The sequence below is a fragment of the Urocampus carinirostris genome, chromosome 12, assembly GCF_059441175.1.
Source record: "Urocampus carinirostris isolate Australia breed hairy pipefish chromosome 12, RoL_Ucar_1.0, whole genome shotgun sequence".
NCBI lineage: Eukaryota > Metazoa > Chordata > Actinopteri > Syngnathiformes > Syngnathidae > Urocampus > Urocampus carinirostris.
In genome coordinates this window covers 41822023-41846373 of record NC_142360.1, presented here as the reverse complement: position 1 = coordinate 41846373, position 24351 = coordinate 41822023, and the positions used below count along the sequence as shown (strand labels likewise).

The 24351-nt window shown below is 48.3% G+C and overlaps 2 protein-coding genes across 4 annotated transcripts; one reads left to right on the top strand and one right to left on the bottom strand.

Annotated features, from left to right (window-relative positions):
• Positions 1-559: 559 nt before the first annotated feature.
• LOC148356096 (uncharacterized) lies at positions 560-18898 on the bottom strand. Of its 3 annotated transcripts, none has more exons than XM_088349820.1 (12): positions 18295-18898; positions 16506-16718; positions 14746-14916; positions 14531-14673; positions 13768-13933; positions 10332-10510; positions 8559-8624; positions 8316-8496; positions 7598-7744; positions 7447-7516; positions 4321-4621; positions 2165-2312 (listed from the first exon to the last, which is right to left on the bottom strand). In XM_088349820.1, exons 1-11 carry the CDS (start codon positions 18355-18357, stop codon positions 4341-4343), a joined length of 1680 nt encoding a protein of 559 aa, XP_088205946.1. In that variant the 5' UTR covers positions 18358-18898; the 3' UTR covers positions 2165-2312; positions 4321-4340. The 3 variants fall into 3 exon arrangements, with proteins under 3 accessions (XP_088205948.1, XP_088205946.1, XP_088205947.1); XM_088349821.1 differs by lacking the exon at positions 18295-18898 and adding an exon at positions 16812-17719; XM_088349822.1 differs by lacking the exons at positions 7447-7516; positions 7598-7744; positions 8316-8496; ... (5 more) ...; positions 16506-16718; positions 18295-18898 and having other exon boundaries at positions 560-2312; positions 4321-4620.
• Positions 18509-23799, top strand: tm2d1 (TM2 domain containing 1). Its single transcript, XM_088349826.1, has 6 exons — positions 18509-18698; positions 19976-20049; positions 20893-21001; positions 21065-21156; positions 22110-22183; positions 23059-23799. The coding sequence occupies exons 1-6, from the start codon at positions 18550-18552 to the stop codon at positions 23167-23169; spliced, it is 609 nt and encodes a 202-aa protein (XP_088205952.1). The 5' UTR covers positions 18509-18549; the 3' UTR covers positions 23170-23799.
• The last annotated feature ends 552 nt before the right edge of the window (positions 23800-24351 follow it).

Sequence of the window (24351 nt, the reverse complement as noted above, 5' to 3'; positions counted from 1 at the left end):
TTCCCGCAAGCTCGTCCAGCAAACGCTCATCACACAGAAACGAGTGGGACTCCTTTTCTTAAAGAGACAGCGCGTCCACTGGATAGGTTGTCGCGCGGACAGAAACGAGCGCTACTAGGAAGAAAACAAACTACAGAGATTCCGAGAGATCGAACACCGTTTTTCTTCTCGTTTTTGCAACGACGAGAATGAGTGAAAAAGAGCAAGGGGAAATCGGTGGGGGGGGGGAGAGAGCGATTCAAGCAAAGAACAAAAGAATGAAAATGGAAAGAAAAGAGGTCAAAGTTGAACAAGGCAAAATTAGGAAAGAAGGAAAAAAAGAAAGAGGAAAACTGAATAAAAAGGTAACGAAAAAAAAGAATAAGTGGAAAAATAGGAAAAACCAATACGATGAGAAAAGGAAAGAAAGCGAGAACTAAGGCCGAAAAAAGGAAAAGGAGAAAAATGGAAAGAATGAGGGAAGAAAGGGCAAAAAAAGGAATCCCAAATGAAAGAAAAAGAAAAAAGCCCTTCCAGACCGCTTGCGATGAAGGGCCAAACAAAGAAACAGGACTCGTCATCATGATACACGCTGCCCCTTTATTTGATTTTGCTATCCAAAGTCTTCTATTGGCAAAGAAAGGGCAGCTTCACTCTTGACTCCGCCTCCAAAACCGTTTCAAGGACAAATGTGCTCGAAGGAGGAATTTTAAAGGGACGGTGAGTAATATTTGACGACCGGACCTCGTGGTGATGCGTGTCGTATGAGTGCTAAAAAGCGCAAGGGGAAAAAAAACATCAGGGACACAAAGTCACAGAAAAGCAACATTTTATTTCTGACGAGCCTTTTGAAAAGGAAAAAGGGAGGAGATATCAAAAGAAAAAAAGCAACCCGTAAAGGAAAAGTGAAAAATAATGGATACGAGTAAAAAAGAAAGAGAAAAGGTTCAAAATGAAGGAAAAAAGGGAAAAGGAAAAAGGGAAAGAATACAGAAAGAAAAGAGGAAAAAGAAACAGAAGAATAAGCCAAAAAATGGAAAAGGAAAAGACAAAAAAGAAGAAAGGAAAAAAAAGAAAAAAGGAAGGAAAAGAAAGAAGCCAAAAATGAGAGAAAGGGGCGAGCGTCCCAGTGTGAAATCGAGTCGAGTCTCTTCTCGTCTCTTTCGGCTCCTTTTGCTATAGGCCGGTTTACGCTAGTCTGCTCGCGGTGTTAGCTTTCATGCTCAACTGAAAAAAGACAATTCCTTCAACCGTTTCACAACTCCGTTTACACGGTGTTGTTCTTTGCATCGGATGCGACTTCACGTTAGCTTCGCGTTAGCATTGCGCTAGCAGGCGCCTGCTTTTCCTTCCCAAAATCGCTCACTTTCTCGGGACGCAATATAAAAAAAGGAAATAAAACCCCCAAGATGGCCATAAAGTGAGATGGGCTCCTTCTCAAACGTGCCGATGAAGAAAATCGGCAGGGCTCTATCGCCATCTACTGTTAAGGAAAACAATGGATATTCCGGCCGGATATTGCCCAGCATGTGGAGGGTTTTTAAGAACGACTCGAAATTTCTTATCTGAGGGTTCTGAACAGCCCTCTTTTATTCTCCTCGCGAGTTCAAAATTCATCGATGTCTTCTCTCCTTATTGGGAGCGGTTACTAGAAGCTTGTCACCTTCTTAACAAAGCAAAACTTTTGAAAGAAAAACACAGACAGAAGATAAGAAGTGGGACCATTTAGATGGAGAAATATTTCAGGAAATTTTCCATTCCGCTTTATTGGATTTGGTCCGGTCTAAGCCACGGTGGCGAAGGAGAGCACCATCCCAATCGAATTCCTTCCCCAATATTCTGCTCAAAGAAAGTGATCCGGTCACCGCCCCTTTTCAAATATTCCACCGGCGAGATTGAAAACCCAAGACCCGTTACGCGACAACAAAACAAAGGAGACAAGCCAGTCCAGATCCCCATCCCGTTGTCCGGTTTGGACTTTGCTGGTTCCGGAAGCGGTCCCAGAGGTAGGAAGGAGGCGGTCTCGGAGGTGGTTTGTCCTGGAGGTGGCCTTCGAGGCAGTCCCGGGAAGTGGTCCCGAAAGCGGTCCTAGAGGCAGGTCCGAGGAGGTGGCCTTCACTTGAGTCCGGCAGCCAACTTCTCCATGGCAGCCTTGCGTTCTTCGGCCTTCTGTTGCGATCTTCGGAGGACGTTTCTCAATTCCTGAAGGTGGTCCAAGGTGCCCTCCAGTTCCCCCTTCACCGTCTTCATCTGACTCTCCAAAATCTGAGTCTGATGGAGAGAATTGCGGCGATGGCGACGACTGGAACGGATCTTCTCCGAAAGGTCTTCCACTGTGGAGACACGAGGTGAAAGTTGGCCCGAATTTCAAAAGTTGGGAATAGCGTGGAAAAGAACAAGAACCTCTCGAGGAGAGCTTCTCTATAAAGTTCGAGCGATCGGAGAAAGCACGCCGGAGGAGAAGTCGGAACGAAAGACATTTCCTCCGGAGTCGGCATATCCTTCCTACGGGGTGTAAAATTCCACCGCACTCAGAGCCTGTTCTTTCAAACCGCCTTCGATCCCAAACACGATCGTGTTTGCCGTCGATGGAATTGTTCTATGACCGTTACGTCTTCAACCTGGTGCCCCCTGCTGGCCCATTTGGGATTTTCTAGTCAACATGAGTCAACTTAACCCTACTTCCTACTTAGCTCTGTTTCATGTTTTTTCTTTTTCTTTTTTCTCTCTTGCTTTCTCACTCCCTTTCTTTCTCTTCCTCATCCTTCCCCCATTTATTTTTGTCCGTTTCTCTTTCTTTCTCTCTTTTCCTTCTTTCACTCGCTTTCGTTCTTTCTCTTATTATGGAAACGCATACCAAAGATTCCCACCCCCCCTGGAAATCACAATTGCTTTGCTCTTACGAGCCACACTCTTTGAGAAAAGCGTGGCCGATCAGAAAGCGGCGTTTTTCCGAAAAAAAAAAAGAGCCAAACTCTCATCCAAAGCGGCTCTTATTGCTGATCTGAGCGGCTCCCACTCAAAAGTAGAGCGAAAAAACAGCCAAAATAAGCGACTGAGAAATGACAAAAAAAAAAAACAATCACAAATGATTACGAAAAAGGAAAAAGAAGCAAAAGACGACTCGAAGGAGTGAGGAAGATGCGAAGCCGAGAGCCGGAGATTGCCGTCCCTTGGCTCTTTTTAGCCAGACGGGCCAAAAGAGGATCCTTTCTCGTGTCTTGGTTCTTTTTTGGGACATTTTTTGGGATCATTTACGTCATATTTCGGGTCAAAATGTAAATTTACATGTATTTGTTGTTATTTGGTCATTTCTTGGACTTGATTTTTTTTTTTTATGAATTTTCCCGGACTGTTTATATGTTGTATTTGGATCATTTTTTTGGTCGCTTTTTTTATTTTTTGGGGTCCATTTTTCGTCTTTTTTTTTTTTGGGAAACATTTTGGGTCATCGTTGGTAGGGTTTTTTTTATGTTTTTTGGGGGTTCATTCTTTTGTCATTTCTGGTCATATTTCTGCCGATCTCCAGTAAACGATCGCGGGTTTTTTCGTCCGATCAAAAGTCGAGCGAAACGGAGAAAGGATCCGAGAGTACGCCAAATACCAAATTGAGTTGAAAACAAGGCAAAAAGGGAGCTCCAATCATGAAAGAGGATGAAAAAAGGACTTGAAATGAAGCCCAAAATGACGATTCGGAGCTGAAAGACCTGAATCACAGCTCTATTTAAGAGAGCCGTTCTTGTTTTTTCAGTCCGTATTCATCACGCGCAACGCGGTTTTGTGTCGTTTTGTCGTCATTTTTAATATTTGGTTTATTTTCAGGTCATTTCCCGGTTGTTTTGTCCTTTTTTTGATGACTTTGGATTGCCCCTCCCAAAAAAAACATGATTTACCAGAGAACAAAAGAAATATGACCACAAAAAAAACCCTACTAACAATGACGCATTTTTTTTATTTTTTTTTTAAAGGAGAGCAAAAAGGAGTCCCAAAAAAAACGCTACCAAAAAGGATCACAATACACCAAATTAAAATAATAATAATCCTAAAAATCAAAGCCCAAAAAAATAAATTCGACCAAAAATGACCACGATATCACAAATAAAGGATCTTCTTTTGGTCACTCAAAAGAGCCGACGGATACGGAATCGAAAAGGACCAGAATGGACGACAAAAACGGAGGGCGACGAAAAGGTCCAAATCTGAGGAAAAAAAACTCCCAAAAAAGACCGAGATATGAGAAAGGAGCCACGGACTTTTGGTGGCTAAAAGGCTCGGGATCCACGGGGGTCTTTTAGGCCGGCGGGGCCAAAAGAGCCGCTTCCCTTAGTAAGAAGAACCTACCCATATTTTCCTGCATCTTCTCAGGTTGTTCCCTCTTGTCCATCAGATCTTTGGTCTGCTGCATGACTTTCTCCATTTTGGCCAGCTGGGCCGCTTTGCTGTCGCTGTCCCGCCGGATCTTCAGCAGTTCCCGTTCTCGGGGACTCAAGTCCTCCATCGCGGCCGCTCGTCCGGGTCCCGTCGGCCCGGGCCCCTTTTGTAGGGGCGGGCGGGCCGCGCCCACGCCCGCCCCCCGACTCCGCCTCCCGTCGGCCCCGCCCCCTCGGGAGGTTCTTCTCCGTGGCCCCTTCCGTCCGCGTCCCTTGAAAAAGACGAGGAATAAAATCCGAACCACTCCGTCAAAGTTTGGGGTACTGCGAAAAAGTAGCTACGGTACTCAGAGTGTACCAAAACGAGCCTAAAAATAGCAACTGTAAAAAAAAAAAAAAAAACACAAAAAAGACCCGAAAACAGTGATACAAAAATTGGCAAAAAAAAAAGAGACAAAAAAAAAACCTAAACACATTTAAAAAAATAATAATTTTGGGTTGTTATTTTTGTTTCTATAGAGGGGCCCCAAACGTTTCACCGATTGCCCACGGACCACATGTTTGACACCTGATTTAAAGGCACGGCGCGCCACCCAAAACAAGTGCTAAAACGCACAAGGACGGCGACTCCGAGGGGCGGAGTCAGGAAAGGGGGCGGACCAAAGCCGGCGGGAAATCCGGAAGGCACCGCCAAAGGCGCGATGGAACAAAAGGTGGCTCAAAAGAATGCCTTGCTCGAGGACGCCCGTGGCAAAAGCCTTCCTTTTAAAGAGGCGGTGCGCCGTGGCTGACCATCAGATGGCACTCTAGTCTAGTAACCCAAAACCAGTGCACGGTGAAGAATACAAACGGCGGAGTCACCCAAACGTCGGGCCATTTTTGGCATATTTTGGGGTTCATTTTGGTCATATTCAAGTTTTTTAGGGGTCCTGTTGCTGTTCTTTGATTTGCACACCCTTTTTAGGAGATGTGATCCTAAGAACAGGTGGAAATTTCTCTCCCTGTTCTCCTAGCGTCATCAAAATCCATCGACGTCTTCTCTCCCCGTTCGGAGTGTCTACTGAACCGTCGACTCTTCCGTCCTTTTTCACGTTTTCCCCCCAAAACGGGGACGGGAGTCAGGACTTCAACGGGGATAGGGCACGCGATCACGCGGAAAGGGGGTCACGGCGCCAAAAGCGCAGACGATCGGGATCACAAAAGCGGCCATTGTACGACCGGAGGGCGGCAAAAAGCAAAAGCGCGTGTCTTCTTTTTTTGGTGCGGCCGTAAATGTGGGTCAAAAAACATCAATGGGACTCTTTGTCGGGCCACGGGGACAAAATGTGATCCGGCGAGTCGTACAATATTGCTTTTTGTCTTCCAAAGAGCACAAAGTGTGAGCGCGTTCCTTTTTCAGATCAGGGGACGTTGTCCAAACCGTTTACTTCCCGGCCACATTCCGAGGATCGGCCTTTCTCGCTGGAAATGCGGCAGCCGTCTAAAGAAGGGAGACGGAAACGCCATTTTCCAGCTGAAGCCCCCGACCTTTCTGACTTTCTCGGCGCTAGAAAATCGACGCCCGTTCCTGAGGAAACGGGTCGGGAACGACCGTCCGCCCGGGCAGAAAATCTGTGCGGTTCGGTATTTCGTTCCTTGTGGATTTTCGGGGTCCGGGGCGGCGGACGAGTTCCCCGGCTTTCCCCTCTAAACAAAGAGGCCGCGTCGCTTCCGGTCGGATCCTAAGGAAGGAAGCGGCGCCCGCGTCGGCGGCCGACGGAACTCCGTTCTGGGCCGGGAACCGCAGCGCGGTCGGGGCGAGCCGTTCCGTCGCTCCTATTTAACTCCGAGATCTCGAATCGTCCCCGGCCGTCCCGGCGCCGCGTCGAGGAAACCGAAACGATGGCCTCGAGTATCGGAACCGCGCGGCGCATCTCCGTAGTGCGGGACGAGGCTTCGGGACGAAGGCGCTGTATCCGAGTTTGAGGCCCGCCCTTCTACCGGTAGACGCGGAAAGTGCTCCGATCCCTTTTGCGCAGGGGAGCAGACCCTTGGTCGTAACGGCGGCTGACGGGCCGTGACTGTCAAGTCAAGTCAAGTCATTTTTATTTGTATAGCCCTTAGGTTGCCCGACGCACCCCGCCGGAAGCCGTCCCCTTACGCGCCCAATGGATCCCGTCGTCAAGAAAAGCCCGACGGCCGTCTTCGTGACATCATAGGCGAGCGGCAGCCTTTCCGGCAGCTCCGTGTTATTTCGCACTTTTTGTGATTTATCGCTTTAAGCGTCTGCTTCTATCTTCCGTGTTTTTTGCGTGACTTTCTATCCTACGGTTATGGCTTTTAACGCACAAAAATGCCTTTATTGGAGGAATGGACTCCTCGCCCTGATGAATTCTCGTGGCGGCGTGACGAGGGGGCCCTGTCCTGGATGCAGAGCTAAGGTGAAGGCTAAGCGGCTAGCGGCGTTATAAGCCTTCGGTACCGTCCGTAATTTCTCTACCAAATAAGGCCGAGGAACCGGCTGTTAGAGACACTTTAGCCTGCGGGAAGCGGAAAGGAGTCGGACTCGCTATCTAGGTGAAGCCGAGGCGGTGTCACCCTGGGCACAAAGATTTCCATCTGCCGCAAGGACGTCCAACTTTTGGCCTAGCGCGCGTCGTCATCCACCCCGCTGTGGCTAAACTACAACAAAGCACGCCCAGGCCATCCTGAAAATAAACAGTGGAAATGTGAATTTCCCAACGGGGATGAAGAAAGTATGTATCTAACTTCAGAAAGCTTTTCCTCTCCCCGTTCGTCAGCGCTCGCGTGGACGAAGGGACCCGCAAACTCATCCCGGCCGGCGTGTTCGTCGCACCGGATCGACGTCGGGAAATGAAAGCGAGGCGCGCGCCGCGGCATAAAGCAAAGGTGGCCCTCGCCCGACCGCGTGGTAGCGACCCCCACGCTTCCGGATGAAGACGCGGAGCGTGTCGAGCGGGACCGAGGAGGGGAAGGATTTCCTCTTCTCTTCGGTCGGTCGACGGGACATTTCTCCGTGTATTCTCGGAATATTTTCCGTCGTGTGTATTCGTCGTCGTTTTTGAGTGTATGACGTCGTACGATCGTCGTGACTCACCGCGTCCCGATTGGCCGGGCGGCCTATAAGGGGGCGGAGCACGCAGCGAGGGAAAGGCCCATCTCATCGCCTGCACAAAAAAAAAAACAGCTGGATTTTCACATCGACTTTGTGGCGTTTTTCTAGTCGATTTTGTCTCCGTTTCTCTTACCGAGCGATCGGGCGAAGCCTCGGGGCGGGGTACCCCGGAGCGGGCGGGGACCAAACTCTGCACCAGGAAGACCACGGGCCTGCCGGCGTTCTTAATGGCCGCCACCGCTTCCTCGTGGGTGGCGCCCTCCAGGGACACGCCCCCCACCTGCACACAAACCCCTTTTTAGCTCTTTTTAGGGAAAGCGACTCTTTTGGCCAGGCTCGCTCCAAAAGAGCCGGCTTTCCGAGGATAGCTCGACTTTCAAATTGTTTATGCAGAGCCGAAGATACGCCAATGAGAAAAAGGAAAGGTAGATGGAGAAAAAGAAAGAGATTGAAAGAGAGAAGGGGAAAGAGAGAGAGAATTGAAAAATAAGAGAAAGAATCAGAAGAAAATGAGGGACCGTGAGAGAAAGAGAGAAAAGAAGGAGAGCAAGATAATCACGAGGAGAGAGAAATGGAGAGAGAGAAAGGGAAACAGAGTGAAATGAAGAAAAAAAAAGTGAGAAGGAAAAGGGGATGTAAAATTGAGAAAGAGGGAGATAGAAAGAGATGGAAAGACGAATAGCGAGAGAGAGACAGAGAGAAAAACAAAAATAAAGAAAGAGAAATATTAGGGATGAAGACAGAGAGTGAGAAAGATGGAGAAAGAAAGGAAGAGAAAGCTAAAAAGTCGGAGCAAAAAAAAAGAGTCGGCGGGTTTTGCCGATCGCGAAGCCGAAAGAGCCGCTTCTTACCTCCAAGATCTTGTCGCCGGTGTTGAGGGCGTGCGTTTTGTGGGCGGGGCTGGCGGGCAAGACCCTCTTGATGAACACGCCCCTCAGCTCTTCGCCGTCCCTGGTTCGCTTGAGGACGCGAAGGCCGCCGCCCACGATGCTCAGGCCCAAGGCCGCGCCCTCCTCGGGCCACACCTCCACCCTGCGGGACACGCCAGCGTCAGCCAATCCCACGGCCCGGGGGCGCCGGTGGGCGGGGCCTACCTGCGGGGGGGCCCCCAACGGCCCGAGCGCCGGCTCTCCTGGCGTTCTTCCTCCTCCTCGCCTTCCCTGCGTCAACGGTGGCAAAGTCAAGGCCTGCGGACCCGACGCGGACCGCCGCGTCTCGTCTCGTACGTCCGAGCGGTCGACGGGACGAAATGGGAAAGGGAAAAGGAGAAAAGCCGGGAAGGGGCCCGGAAAACGGGAATAAAGAAATGAAATGGGAAAAAAAGTGAAAAGAAAAAAGGGCAAGAAGAAAGGTATGAAAAAAGAAGAAAAAAAACAAAGAACGTGGGAAGGAAAAATGAAAAAAGACCAGGAGAAAAGCCAGGTTAAAAAGGAAGAAAACAAAAATACAAAGAAAAGGAAGTAAAAAAAAAGATATCAAAGAAAGAAGGGAAAGAAAATGGTTAAAAGGCAAAGTAAAAAGAATAAAGAAGCAAGGGGAAAAAATGATGAAATCAGGGGGAAGAATGTAAGAAAAGAATGTAAAAGGAAGAAAAAAAGAAACGGGGAATAGGGCAAGTAAAAAGAAGGGGGAAAAAAAGCAAGTCAGTAAAAATGGATGAAAAGGGGGGAAGAGGAAAAGGCATTGGAAAAAGAAAAAAAAGAAAAAACAAATGGGAAAGGGAAAAAAAGCAGACCGGAGAAAAAAGGAGGAAGAAAAACGGCAGATTCGAAGATTTTTGGGGGATGTGGAAAAAGTTGGATGTTGTATGGTGTACAGGACATTACTGCGGTGCTCCTTTCCGCCGCTACCGGCGTGCGGTGGCCCGGCATCCACTCCGAAGAAGAAATGGGGTTCCTACTTCCTGGTTCCTATGTCATCATAACAACGTGTGGAAGAAAGTGGAATAAGAAAGCTCCATGCGGTTGGGGTTAGGGATGCTCGATGATAACCCTAACCCTTTAGTTAGCAAAATATTCAGGCTTGTTGTTGTTGAGACACTCAATCCGAGTACCATAAAATCGGTCTCTCTACCGCCAGATCATTTCTTCCTCATGCCATGAGGCTCTTGAACTCCACCCGGGTCGACTAAAAGCCCACACGAAACCCCACCCCCACATTTGCATATGACCCGATTTTTATGACAGTTTCCATTTTTTCTAGCACTATTTAAGTACTCTAGAGCCAAACGTTACATTGGGTATTTTGGTCACCTAGATCTTTATTATCTTATTTTTCGACACAAGGATACTGCCGGAAGTGGCAATTTCCCAAAGGGGATGAAGAAAGTGATCTATCTATCCATCTATCTAAGAGCACGGAGGCTCATTTCCACTTTGGCTTCGTCTTCCAGAAAAAACGCTTTCTGAGCCGGGTGCGAGCAGAGTTCTCTTGTAAAGGTGTGACAAAAGACCGCAAACAAAAAGTCGAAAGACGGATTTCCCTTCGGCGAGGGCGCCGTAGCTCCGCCCACGCTTACCGCGCTCTCGATCCAATCGTTCCGTGCGGTTACCGTTTATCCTACGGCGTCCGAATAACGGAGATAGATAGGGTCCTTTCTAGTCCACTGTAGACCGCAGTCCAGACTTTGGACCGGCGGCATTAGCTCAGGAGGTAGAGCGCTCGTCTCTGGATCAAGAGGTCGCAGGTTGGATTCCTCCGTGTTATATGTGGAAGTATCCACGGGCAAGACACCGGAATGCCCCCTACAAGCGGGTAGGCGCCTCGGTGGCTGACTCCCTATCGGTGTGTAAGTGTGCGTGTGAACGGGCGAGCGTCAAGCACATTGTAAAGCGCTTTGGCCGCGGCCCGCCGACCCACTCGCTCACCTCTCGTTCTCCTCCTCTCGCTCGCCCGCCGCCGTCCGGCCGCCTTCCCGGTGGGTCTGTCCGGGCTCCGCCTCCTCCTTCCGAAACTCCTCCTCCTTCCGTAGCTCCTCCTCCTCTAGCCCCTCCCTCTCGTCCTCTCGCCCTCCAGCGAGGCGCCGCTGCTGCGAGGGAGCCGGTGACTTTGAAGACCGGAGAAAAAAAATTAAAAATAAATAAATAAAAACCGAAAAAGCGTGAGCTCGACGCTTTCCGGCTCTGGCAAAGCGTTTACCGGCTTTTCGAGCGGGGGTTGGGAAAACCGCGGCTGGCACACGGTTAAAGTGGCCCGCCAAACTCAAAGGTTCAAAATATCACCGATAGTCATAATAAGAGTAAAAGTAACGCGGATGAAATAGATTCTGAGTGCCGACCGCTACGGAAATTCAACAAAATACAATAACGTTAAAGGATTTGAGACATTTTGACTATAAAAGGATTTTAGACGCTTGACCGAGTTTAACGCAATGAGGATTTTCACCGAGTGGGCTTTCATGTTCAAGGTCAGGCGGTTGGAAACGCATCCTATTTTGTCGAGGGAATTTTCATAACGGGACTCGCGGAGGCGACGTCGTTTTGGGAAGCCGGACATCGAGGCGCTCGCGGATGAGATAGCGAAGCCCGGGGGGCTTCCTTGGCACGCCCGCGGGAGGAGTCGAGACGCCATCTCGCGGGGAGGCGGATAAATCGAGGTGGCGTTCGGTCAACGGAGTCGGATAACGCGTTCCAACAATTTGGGAAACGCTACATTTTGCGAGTTCATTCCCGACAACGGTCATAAAAAAAAGCTGGGGAAGCACCCCAAAAAAACCATTGGACGGGTAAATACCCGATGAAACCTCCCCAAAATGATCACTGAAATGACTCAAAACGGTAAAAAAAAAAAAGAAAGGCACCCCGATGAAAATGGTTGAAGAACAAGCTGAAAAAGACCCCGAGCCATAAAACAGTCTGATCCTAAACCAAAACGACATTGAAAAAGATTGATTGAAAATCCACTTCAAAAAGGAACCCTGAAGACGACCCCCCCCCCCCCCCCCCCCCCCCCGAAAAAGACCCCGTTGTAAAGGAATGTACCGTCTGCCTTGGGTTTTCCCTTGCCCCGATGTGGCTTTCCAGATCGGGGATGCCAAACGCCCGCCGTGACCTCATACTGCGGTAGCGGTGTGGACCGGGATGCCCCCCTCACCAGACAGCCCCCCCCAATCCCCTCCTCCGAATCCACTCAAGAGCGCGCGGTCGTGTCGCTGAGCTCGGCACTTTGGCGCCGTCCCCGTAAACCGAAATGGGGGCTGGGGGGGACAAGACGGCTGACTCGGCAGAGTCCGGGGCCCGGACGGGAGGGAGGGAGGGAGGGAGGCGGGCGGGCGAGCGAGGGACGGCTCGTCAAAAGGGGATGCGGGGACGATGCGCCGCTGCCGCCGCCTCGACCGGAGGAAGAAGAAAAAAAAGATGAAGAAATAAAAGGAAAAAAGGATGAGAGGAAGAGATGAAGGAAAAAAAAGGCAAGAAAGGACAAAAAGAAGAAAGGATTTGAAGAAGAAAGGAGGGATGAAATAATGCAAGGAAAGACGGGAAAAAGGAAGGTTGCTAGGAAGGCAAAAAAGAAGGAAAGGAAAAAGGGATGAGATCAGGAAATGAAGAAAAGAGTTCTCAAAGTCAATTGAGTTGGGGCCCCTTAAGCCGGGGTCCGGGTGAGGTCGGGTCATACGGGCTTTTCCACAAAAACCGCTCTGATAAAAACATCAACATCATTTTTAGCCAACAAAAAGGAAAAAAGCAGAACAGAAAGAAGGTACGAAAGAAAAAAGGAAGGCTGGGGGATGATAATAGAAAGGAACGAAATAAGGAATAAAGGATTTGAACAAGGAAAGAAAAGGGTGGATGAGAGGACGGAAGATAAGAAGGCGGAAAAGAAAAACGGGGTAAAAGGGGAAACAATGGATTCAAGGAAGAGGGATAGGAAAAAAGGGTGAAAGGGAGAGAAAAGGGGGACAAGGAAGAAGTGAAGAAAGGGAGGAAAAGAAGGAACGAAAAAAAAGAAAGGCAAATATGATGAAAGAAAGGGAGGAGGGAATGAGTAAAGGAATACAAGAAATAAGGAAGGAGTGAACAAAAAGAAGGTCAAAGGGCAGGAGAAAGGGACGGGGGAAAATGTTGGATGGAGGAAACGAAGGGCGAAAAAGGAGTAAGGGAGCAAAGAGGATGGAGGGAATGATGAAGGGAAAAAAGGGGACAGAGAAATAGAGTGAAGAAAAAAGGTTGGGAGGATGAGAGAACGATGGAAAAAAAGGATGGATGAAATGAAGAAAGATTTAAAAGTGTGAAAGTTAGGATGAAATGAGAGAAGGGAAGAATGAAGGAACAGAGGTAGAACAAAAGGAAGAAAGAAATAAAGAAGAGTAAGGATCTTCGGAGAAGGGGATCGAGCGTGGGAAATGAAAGAAGTCCGTCTGAAAATAAAAGTTCTGGAGGACGGCCGCCAGGGGGAAGCAGACACTACAAAAACAATCGGCCGAGGTTTGCCCCACTGAGGGGGAGAAAAAAACTTTAAAGGGACAGTATATATACTATATATATATATGGTGTGAGCACTAGATGTGGCTGTATTATGGAGTGCACCCCAAACACAAAGAAAAGCCTCAAAGTGACTCAACCGCAACATGTGTCTTTTCACAATAAAGGAAAGAGAAAAGTGAAACTGAGCAAAAATGGAAAAAAAGGCTTTTCCGCTCGTCTGGTTTTTGTACTCATTCATTGGGTTTTTTTCTGCCATATTGGAGAATTTTAGGGCCAATTTTTGCTCACTCATTTTCTTTCCCAGTCATATTTTGCTTGTTTTTCCCTCTTATTTTGATAGCTCGCTCATTCCCACCTAAGGACAATTCGGTTAGGCCAATCAACCTGACATGCATGTTTTTGGAATGTGGGAGGAAACCGGTCTCCCCCTTGCAAGCACGGGGAGAGCATGCAAACTCCACACAGGAGGTTCGATCTCACGACCTCAGAACTGTGCCGCACACGCGCTAACCCCAGCTCCGCCGTGCTGGCCCTAGAAAAGACCTAGAACGCAATAAATCTATAACCTGACAGTACAGGACTTGGATGTTAAAAAAAAAAAAAAAACCTTGAATAAAGTACTGTACTTTTGCTGTCAAAGAAACACTTGAGCCTGTAAAGTGTGTCCTGGCGAACAACCGTGGATTGCGGTAACAGGATTTGAACCCGGGTTGCGGCAGTAGGAGCGCCCGACGCTTCCCCCCGACCCTTCCATATGAATGTCACGATCGCGACATTTTCATCACAGTACCAGAGACAGAGGGGAATTTCCCCGCGCGTTTCACACGTCTCTTCTCCTCTGTCGAAAACGTTCCGAGTGCCGAATTTGGGCGGGACTTACCGGGTGGGAGGGGCTGCGGGCCACGCCCCTCTCCCGCGCCACGATCAAGTCCAGGACGGTTCCGGGCCGCTGCAGTAAGGCCAGCGCCTGACGCTGCGTCATGCCGGCCTCCAGGGGGCGCCCGTCGATGGCCAGGAGGTGATCCCGCACCCGCAGGCGACCGTCCCTGAAGAGGACAAGCGGTGAGGGGGGGAGCCGAAACCGGTCCGGGTTATTTCGCGCGAACGACGGGAGCCGGCTCCCTTGGAAAGAGTGATGCGTCGTTAGCGGAAGTAATGGCTCTGTAAGGAAAGGACGGGAACCGGCTCCCTTCCGGATAGCGGCGTGCCGTCGGCGAGCGCAACGGCTGGCTCTAACGGCTCGCTCTTCGAAGCGACCGACGAGAGCCGGCTCTCTTTGAGATGGTGCTATTTAGTTTGCTGAGGTAACGGCTCTATGAAATAAACGATGGGAACCGGCTCCCTTCCAGATAGTGGCGTGTCGTCGGCAAGCGCAACGGCTCTAACGGCTCGGTCTTCAAAGCGACCAACGGCAGCCGGCTCTCTTGGAGAGGGTGCTATTTAGTTTGCAGAGTTAACGTCTCCATGAAATGAACGACAGGAACCGGCTCCCTTCCGGGTAGCGTAACGGCTCTATCGGCTCGCTCTCAGAAGCGCCCGACGGGGGCCGGCTTCCGATCGTCGGCCGGCTCCCGATCGTCGGCCGGACGGGAGCCCCGGACGTTCGGTCGGCTCCCTTTCGAAGGAAGCGGGCGGAGCCTCACCTGTGGGCCACGCCTCCCGGCCGCACGTGCTTGACGAAGATGTCGGCGGCGCCGCCCCGGCGTCCGTCGCGCAGGGTGGCGACGCTGAAACCCAAGCCGCCCCGAGGGGGCCGCTCCAGACTCACCCGCTGGGTGGGACGGCCCTTCCAAAGAAAAAGGAAAGGGAAATAAAGAAATAGATAGACGGGTAGAAACATATCCTTCGGGGCACTCACGGCGGCGGCGGCCACGATCCAGCGTTGAAGACGCCCGGGTGAGGGCGGGGCATCTAGGACGGGCCTATGCGGTCCGAGGGCGGGTGGCGCGTAAGACGCCGAGGGAGGGTGAAGTCCCATCTCACGGTGGGGGGAAACGGCCAGGTGGCGCCGGTGCTCCTGTGGCGACGCCTCAAAATGGGATGAAACCACACAAACAATTGACACATTTATTATGCCTTTTCTTTCTTTATTTATTTTTTCAATTTTCATTTTATTATTTTTTATCTATTTCCCAATTTATTTCCAAATTATTTATTTCCCAAATAAATAAATAAATTTATTTATTTTTTTATCATTTATGATTTTTATATTATTATATTTATTTGTATTTATTTATTTTGTCCCGTACGTTGTCGCGCATTCTGTTATTTATTCCTGGTGTATTTTGGAGCGCACCTCTTCATTTTATGGACGGGGTTTGTTTTTCGTCACGCTAATTTTTTTTTGGGGGGGGGCGCGCTTCATCATCCGGCGCGCCTTATACACGGTCAAATATGAAGAAATGCGGATTCTAACGCGGTACGCTTGACGTCGCGCTCGTGTAGCGATGACCTTTGGGCTTACTCTGAGGGTGGGCGGGGCCTTCTGGAAAGGGGCGGGGCCAGCAACAGCTCGTCAAAGGGGGGGCGGCGGCGGCTATAAAATGTTGATGGATGGGCGTGGAGGAGGCGGGGCATAAATCAAACGGAGGTATAAACGGCAAACCGGGCGACTTCCGATACGAAGGGCGCCATTATCTTAATTCGGACGCCGCCATCTTTACTACCGCCATGGTGAATCCTCTTGGCTTCTGATGTGTACTTTTTGTGTATTTCCCAATCTTTCGATCAGATATTTCTGGTGTATTGCTCGTGTATTTTTTTAAAACTCGGTTGCCTATTTTCGGTGTATTTTTTATTCCGTTTTATCAAATACGTTAAGATATATTTTTTGGTGTATTTCTTGCATTCGGTCACGTATTTTTTGTAAACGTCGTGGTGTGTTTTTGTGCATTTCGTCTGCTGTTCCGCGGTCTCGTTTTTCTCCTGTAGTGTTTGTGCCTATTTTAGTGTACGTCGACGTGTATCGCGTTGTGTATTTCTTGTCCATTTGGTCGTGTACTCTTTGGGGATTTCTGTGTATTTTGTCATGTATTTTTGGTTCATTTCACAATGAATTTTTGTGTATTTTTGGTGTCTAGGACGGGCCTATGCGTATTTTGTCCTCAATTTTTGGTTCATTTCGTCATCCGTTCGATCATATATCTTATCGTGTATTTTTAGCTTATTTGTATGTTGTGTACTCAGTGTGTATTTCGTTGTGTATTTCTTGTCAATTTGGTTGTGTACTCATTGGGTATTTCTTGTGCTTTTTGGGTTAATCTCATGATGATTTTTTGTGTATTTTTGTGTGTATTTCTGTCTATTTCTTTCTTTTTGTGTATTTTGTCGTCTATTTTCTCTTGATTTGGTCATCCGTTTGAACAAATATCTTATTGTGTATTTTTTGTTGATTTCGTTGTGTGTTCTGTCTTGTATATTTTGTACTTATGTCGTGTACTTTTTCTATATTCGCTATATATCGTGTATCCTGTTGTGTATTTGGTCAAGTATTTTTCCTGTATTTTGTCAGGAATCGCGTCGTGTTTTTTTGGCGAGCCGGGCGTCATCCCGCGACGGGCCACCGGGCGGCGCGTCCGAGAGCACCGTTTTTTTGCTAGCGTCGACGGTGAGCGCCACCTGCTGGCGGTGTAGCAGCGCCAGCACGCAGGCCAAGAGCGGGCCGTCCAGCACGCGCCGGAGCGCCTCCACGTCCCCTCGGTGCGCGCGCCATTCTTCCCGGCGGGCTAGCTTGGCTCGCAAGCGTCCGAGGGCGGCCGAGGCCCGCCTCCTTTCCTCGGGCCACGCCCCCCCGGGGCCAGACTCCTCCCTCATCCCGGAGACGGTCGCAAACTGAAAGGGAAAAGAAAGAAAAAGGCGGGGTCAAGAAATACCGCATCCGATATGGAGATGGCGGGCGAGGCGGGAAGCGGCCTTTTGATTTACGAGGCGCTCTGACGCGGCCGGCGCCGGCCGACTAAGTGCCGCCCGGCGCTCCCGATCGATTCCTCTTCCGCGCCGCAAAGACCTTCACGCTTTGCTCCTTTTCCGCTCGGCGCGAATGCGCAAAAGTCACCGAGGTATACGGAGAAAGAGAGGGACAAAAAGAGAAAGTTAGAAAAAGATTTAGAAAAACAACCCATAGGATAAAGGGAACAAAAGGGAGAAATTAAAAAAATGGTAAGAAAGACAGAGAGAAATGTAGAGATGCATAGAGGGAGAGAAATAGAGCGAGAGGGAAAAACAAGAGAAAAAAGGAGAAAGACAATCATAAAGAAAGTGAGAAAAAAAGAAAGGGACAGAAAGCAAGAGTGAATGACAAAAGAAAAGAAAGAACAAAAAAGATGCGTGACGGCAAAAAAGAGACTAACAGTGAGAGAAAGAAAATTATAGAGAGGGAGAGAAAGAGAAAAAGAGGGACAGAAAACCAGAGAGAATGTAAGACAGAGAGAAAGAGGATAAAGAGACAGAAAAAGAGGGAAAGAGCATAAAAGAGAGAAAAAGGAGGAACGAGGTGAAGTGAAAAAGTCATGAGGAAAGAGAAGAGGAAAAAGAGGGATAGAAATTGAGAAAAAAAAAATAGAGCCAAAGAAGGCAAAAAAGCGAAAGAAAGAGAAACAGAGAGAAAGAGATCATGTGACCAACAGAGAAAGATAGATGGAAGGGGGATAAAGAGATAGAAGAAGAAAAACAGAAGAGAAAGAGACAACAAAATTGATATAAAAAAGAAGAGAGATAATGATAGTGAAAGAAAAAAAATGAAATAGATGAAAACAATAAAAAACAGAGAGAGGGAAAGGATGGAAAGGGAGAAGGGGGGAAGACAGCAAGAGAGAGAGAGAGAGAGAGAGAGAGAGAGAGAGAGAGAGAGAGAGAGAGAGAGAGATAAAGAACTACAGCTCCGGTTTGTGTGAGCGTCTTGTCCTTGCTCAGGCGACATCAAGTGGACAGATTTCAAACTGCAGCTGGTTTCTCTGTCGCGCTTCACTCAGCGTCATCCTTATGGCCGGATGAACCCCGTTGGGCGGGCCAGACGCGGTCCGCGCGCCCTATTTTGACAAAACCTGTTTTACCGGCTTATATTTGGGCAGGTGCACGAAGACAAGAAAATGAAAGTCCAGCCAATTGACGAGTTTGAATCCACTTAAAATGTAGGAAAAAACGGAGAAAGATATAGTTGAATATTTTTAAACTTGGAGCGGCATAAAATTGAAAAAGTTGCTCGGAAAATGAAGTTAGCAATCCGCGAGCTAATGAGCTAACGCCCTTCACTTCCTCAACGCCAAAAACAAATTAATGTCCGCCCTACTCATGAGGCGTTTTCATATTACAAACGGGAAAACTTTTGATACAATCCACACACATAAATGAACAATTGATGGCAATATTTTTCATGAAAAAAAATAAAATCAACTTGACTGAAACTTACTTGAGTATCGCTCGCTCGACCGGGTTTAAATGTTGCCTTCAGGGACAGTGGGGAAAACGGCATCCCGACGTCATGCTCTTTTCCTTAATTTCGGCTTCCCCCCCTAACTATATGTCAATCTTTCGAATCGACCACACAGTGTGGTTTAAAGGTTTTCTCTGAAATATTGCTCGTAAAAAGGGACGTCAAAAAATGGGTTTCTATCTTTCCCGTATATCTGAGAAGTATACGTTTGGTGACGTCACGTCCGCAGACATGGCGCATCGTTGTTTGGATTGCAGTTTATGGGCCATTATTTTCTTTTTCTCGTCCTCTTTTTTCTTATTTTCTTTCCAATGGACGTTTGCGGCGGCGGCGGTGGCCGAGGAAGAAACAGACAGCTGCCGAGATCTGAGACTCGGACAATATCCTTTGCTTATCATTGGTGCGGCTCCTAGACGGAGGTTAGCTGATGCTAATGCTAGCCGAGAAGGAAGAGATTGACACTGCTCTAAAGAACGACACGTCGCCGTAATAACTAATAATAATAGTCACGACGATAAACAATAACAGTGTTGTATTTGATCGTGTCATTCGGAGGTAGACCATTGCATTTATCGGTAGGGGACACACCGCGCATGCTCCGTAACCGTGTGGCATCTTGGGTAATGTAGTTCTGGTACTCGACTGAAATTGTTTTTTTCCCCCTACATTCTTACTTCTTGCTTTTTTCTTTTTTGTACTTTTCGTTCATTTCCCTATTTTTTTCCTAGCGTGTTTCACTTTCTCGGTGTACTTTTTTTCTTCGCCTTTGCTTGTAATTTATCTTACTTCTTTTCTTCTCTTCGATTCACTTTTTTCTTTTTCTTTCCTTTATTTCTTCTTTTTTTATGTATTCTTTTCCTTAGCTTGTAATTCCATCCTAGCTTTATACCTCTTTTATTGCTTAATTTCATCTTTTTCTCTCGTTTTTCCTTTATTGTATTTCTCTTCTAACTTTTATCTTGTTTTTTTCTTGCCTTTTTCTTTTATCTATTTAAGCCTTTTCTTAGGGTTAGGCTTTCTTTTTTGAGTTTTATTTTTCCTATATTTATACTTCTGTTTTCTTACATGTTTTTATTCCCTTTATTTTGTTGTTTCTTCATTTTCTCTTATTTTCTTCTATTGATTTCTATTGTTTTCTGGCTTTTTTTTCTTGCGTTGGATCTCCTCTTCATTTTTTTCCTTTTGATTATTTCCTCCCCTAACTTTTTACCTCCTTTTTCTTGCTATTTTGATCTTTCTCCGAACTTTTTTTTAATCTTTTGTTGATTTGATATTTTTTCCTAGTAGTTTTCCTCTTTTGTTCATTGTTTGCTCTCTTTTTTTTCTTCATCTGTTCCTTTTTTTGTCCATAGCTCTTATGTCTTTTATCTTGCTTTTGGTCTATTTTTCTTTTTCCAAGCCTTTTGCGCTTTATTTTCCGCCCTACGTAAAGACATTTTTGTGCATAATGTCGGGAGCCCGAAGAGCCGACTCTTTTATTTTTGTGTGAGCCGATCCGAAAGAGCCGCTTCTCTGAGAAGAGAGGTGTTTTTTTTAGCACGACGGAGCAAAGTAGATCATATTTGAGCCAGTCGGACGTGAGCGCGACGGCGTCTCTTCCCGTTTCGATTTGTGACATCACTTCCTGTTTGCTGGTTCCCTTGACGACGGCGATGACGTATCGGTGTCGCGATCCCGAGATCGACCACGAAACACAGGAGCCGCTCCGTTGCCGGGAAGCGCTGGCCTGGGGTGAGTGGTGCGTCTGCGCACGCCTGCGTTACGTTTTGCTATACCGACGGGTCCTTTGCCAACGAAGCGACTCTTAAGAGCCGGCTCCCGATTCGTAAGGAGAGATTTTTCCTTTTCTCCTCGGTCTCTCTTGCCCTCCCTCTCTCTCTCCTCCTCTCTATAAACATCTGTCTCTTCGTTTCTCTTTCCTTCTAATTCTCACCTTTTATCTCCATCTTTTCTCCCTTTCTTTTTTCTCTGTATCTTCTTTGTCTATACAGATCTTTCTTTTTCTCTCAATGCAGATTTTTATTTCTCTCTCTGTATCGTAATGCCCCTTCGTCGCCGATTAATTAAGAAAATAACAAGCGGTATAAACATTCCCGCAAGAGCTAGCGTCGGTCGCAACGCGCAGCGTTGGTACGCACGCTCGGACCGACTTTAAAGTCCACGCGTGAACAAAAAGTAACAGACGATGAATACGTCTTTCTCTCTGACTTTTTCTTTCCTTCTCTCTCCCGGTTTTTCCCTTTGTCCCTCTCTCTCTTTTGTTCGCTTTCTACGGATCTTTCTTCTGTCCCTTTCACCATAAATTCAATCTTTTTCTTTCTTTCTCCAAACAGAATATTCTTTTTCCGTCTCTCCATTTCACTCTCTCTTTCGGTCTCGGTCGGGACGGGTGAACGGGAGCGTCGCGGCCCGCGCTCGGTACAAAATACGACTCGCCGAGCGGAAACGTGGTCGAAACGGTAATACGGGCACGGAACCGACGCGGCAGAAGGGCCGAGAGTCGCTTCTGGCAAAGCGCGCGACTCTTTTGCGGAGTCGGCCGTTTTGAGCGAAGGGTTTTGCGCGCGCCCGCAGTGGACTGCCTGCCGGCCCCTAACGTGACGTGTCGCCACGCCAACGGGAGCCTGCTTCGCTTTCAGGGCCACCAAGTCGCCTTCAACAAGAGCGTCCCCTGCAGGAACGTGTGAGTCATGGCGCCCCCGCTGCCGCCGCCTCCTCCTTCTCACACCTTTGCTTTTGTCCTCAGGAGCGGTTACTCGTACAAGATGGCGGTGGCGCTGTCGCTCTTCCTGGGTTGGCTGGGGGCCGATCGCTTCTACTTGGGCTATCCGGCGCTAGGTAAGAGACCCCGCACCGCACCCCTGCCCGCAAGATAGCGAACGCGGCGGCGCCGTCGGCCTGCTCTTTGAACCGGATGACAGGAGCCGCTCTTTGTTCTTGTCCGCAAACCCGACGGCACTATCACTTGTTGGGATTTAACTATCAAAAACCACCGTTTACCAAATTGTTCGAATTAGTTAACAGCAGTGTAAACAGGAGACGGCCCCCATCCGACTTGCCCGGGATCATTTCTACATTTCAACAAACAAAGCATAGACATTCTACTATTCCCCCATTGGCTATGTGTCATCTGCAGCTAACTTTAGCTTTCTCTTATCGGTTATCTTCTCCCCGCACGATGGTGTGTCGGCTGCTCCCGTGGGCGTGCCGAGGTAGTTGTTTTGTGCCCAACAATCTCCGGTCGTCCTTCGTCAGCACACCCAGGCATCCTGTTATCAAAACAACTGCCATTTATGCATTTCACACAGCCTGTCCTGACCTTTTATTGTACATTGAACTAAAGCACAGTCAGTGAATATCTTTATCGCATTAAACTGAATACATGTAACTTGTAGTCAATCGCATCAAATCCTTTATAGTCAAATGTATAAAATCCTTTACGCTTCAAAGAGAAGTCTGCCCCTTTCGAGATAGCGATGTGTCGTTTTGCGAACGTGACGGCTCTGTGAACCGGCTCTTTGAAATGAATGACAAGAGCCGGATTCTCTCAAAATTGTTGTTCACAAACACAACAGCTCCTTGAAGTGAACGACGGGAGCCGGCTCTCTTCGAGATAGCGATGTGTCGTTTGCGAAGGTAGCGGCTTCAGGAGGCCCAAAGAGTCGGTTCCCATTAAGGAACCCGAATTTGCACGGCTACTAGGTATGAGGCGAGTTAGCTAGCGCCACTTCTTGAAGTTTTGTGTCCGTTTTTCTTGTCTCAGGAGTTTTTTTGTGGTTGTTGTCGTTCAGGTGTGCTGAAGTTGTGCACGGTGGGCTTCTGCGGCATCGGCACGCTAGCCGACTTTGTGCTCATCGCCATGCAGGTAACGACCAATTGATCACCGTGATGCTAACAATGACGCTCTCGGTGCATTAACCGCAACGTGTCACGCATTAACAACGGCGCTAACCACGATAACGTCGTTGCTAAAGACGACGCTAACAGTGGCGCAAACCGCGACGCTGGCGATGCGTTAACGACAATGCGTCACGCGCTAACAACGGCGCTAGCAACGGCGCTAACCACAAGAACAACGATCCTAACGACGGCGCTAACGACACGGCTAACTATAGAACCCAGATGACGCTAACACATAATGTATTAACAACAACGCTAACAATGTTGCAAACTATGATGCTGATGGAGCATTTATGAAGATGCTAGTCACTAGGCTAGTTCCAATTCTAAAGAGTATGCCAACGCCCCCGCTAATGACGAGTTGTCATATATTAACAATGGCGCTCACCGCCGCGCCAACGACGATGCTAACGATAACGTCAATGAAGCGTTAGTGATGATGCTCGTAACGATGCTAAATACCGTTTTCGTGAAAACGTGAACGACGACGCCATCGATGACGCTAATGACAAATACGCTATCGAAGATGACGTCGATGGCAGCGGTGCATTTATGACCGCGCTAATGACGATTCGAAGGAAAATGCCAACGATGACGTTAACAACGACGCTAATGACAATGCTAATGACAATTCCGTGATAAAATGATAACAAAGAAGATAATGACGACGTCAACGGCGCATTTAGCGCTATGCTAACGTAGACTCTAAGGCAAACGTGTACGACGATCGGAGCGGTGCTAACGATGACGCTACACGTACAGTTTAACCCTAAGCTAACGGTGCAAACAATAACGCTAACAAAGACGCAAAGGACGCCGCTGACCACCAGCTATTTTCAGATCGTGGGCCCCTCCGACGGCTCCGACTACACCGTGGACTACTACGGGGCCCGCCTCAGCCGCCTCGCCGTTACCCAACACACCTACAGGAAGCCTCACCTGGATCTCTGAGGCCCCGCCCCTTTCCGGACCCGCCCTTAGGAGACCCACTCCGGCTCATTTTTATTTATTTTTTTTGCCCGGTGGCCGACGACATCGTTTAAAAGCGCAGGCGCCCGATCACTTTTCTCCGCTCCTGCTTCCGGGACATCGGCTCGGACGGGGGGGCCCCCGGGTGGCCTTCGTCCCCCATTGACAGCGGGGACAAAGGAGGCCGAAGTCCGGGGCCGCTGCCCCTCGGCGAGGAAGCTTGGCGCGCGCCAACCTCGAGACGTAGACTGTCCGTGTTTCTCTCCCTCCCTCTCTGTCCAAAATTTAAATCTGGGTTTTCTGAAGGGGCAGCGGCGTGACGCTTCCCCTAAAAAAGGTCAAAGGAGATTTCACGAGGACAAAGCGTTCTCGGCCTCGGTTATAAATATCCCGCCGACACGCTACAAAGTCCTTCTGGATCATTTGAAACGAGTCGATTATCCTGAAATGAACGATGGGTACTTTCAACTGCTACGGAATATCCCCCCCCCACCTCTCCCCTTTTCCTGCACGGTTTCTTTTCTTTGGTTATTTAGAAAGCCGCGATTTTCCCTCTTCAACAATGTCCTTTCTGATTTTTCTGGCCGTGCAAATAAACGGTAGTTTGTTGCATCATTCGTGTGTTGATATTTTCCGAGGGACGGATCGCTCACGATCCGTATCGATGATCGTTTTAAGGCCGGAACGGAATGAATATGTTCGGAGGACGGCTTCTTTTGGGGAGTCGTTCTGCCGTGGGATCTTCAGCCCCATCTAGCGGGCGATCCGCTCGCCAGCAGATCTCAAACTCCAATATCATTTGGAGGAACTCTCCCGAAGACGTTCCGAAGACTAAACTGAGACGACGGGTAGAAATAGGCCCAAAGGTTTCCAGAGGAGCGCTTTTTCCATGAAAAGGATTTTTTTGTTTCGGGTCATATTTTTGCGGGCGCTTTTATTTCTAGGGTTCTTTTGACCTGTGTTTTAGTTTGGTATTTGGGGGTCCTGTTTGGTGGGAGTTCGGGTTTTTTATCATCTGATTGGATGGGGTTCTTTTTCGGCTTTTCTGCCTTTTACTCTTGTTTTAGGAGGTTTGTTTTTTGTCATTTTGTCACTGTCCCTTTTTGGTGAATTTTCACCTTTTTCTTCCGAGGAGGGGTTTTTTGGGGTCACCTTAATCAATTT

What these genes read in the sequence shown, in the direction of transcription:
- LOC148356096 (XM_088349820.1), bottom strand. Translation starts at nt 18,357, where the DNA reads ATGCCGTTTTCCCCACTGTCCCTGAAGGCAACATTTAAACCCGGTCGA. An exon ending in GTCGAGCGAGCGATACTCAA is followed by an intron (nt 16,719 to 18,294) that starts GTAAGTTTCAGT and finishes TTTCCCTTTCAG; the next exon opens with TTTGCGACCGTCTCCGGGAT. An exon ending in CGAGAGGAGGAGAACGAGAG is followed by an intron (nt 8,625 to 10,331) that starts GTGAGCGAGTGG and finishes CCGTTGACGCAG; the next exon opens with GGAAGGCGAGGAGGAGGAAG.
- tm2d1 (XM_088349826.1), top strand. Translation starts at nt 18,550, where the DNA reads ATGGCGCATCGTTGTTTGGATTGCAGTTTATGGGCCATTATTTTCTTT. An exon ending in CGAGATCTGAGACTCGGACA is followed by an intron (nt 18,699 to 19,975) that starts ATATCCTTTGCT and finishes GACGGCGATGAC; the next exon opens with GTATCGGTGTCGCGATCCCG. An exon ending in AGCGTCCCCTGCAGGAACGT is followed by an intron (nt 21,002 to 21,064) that starts GTGAGTCATGGC and finishes TTTTGTCCTCAG; the next exon opens with GAGCGGTTACTCGTACAAGA.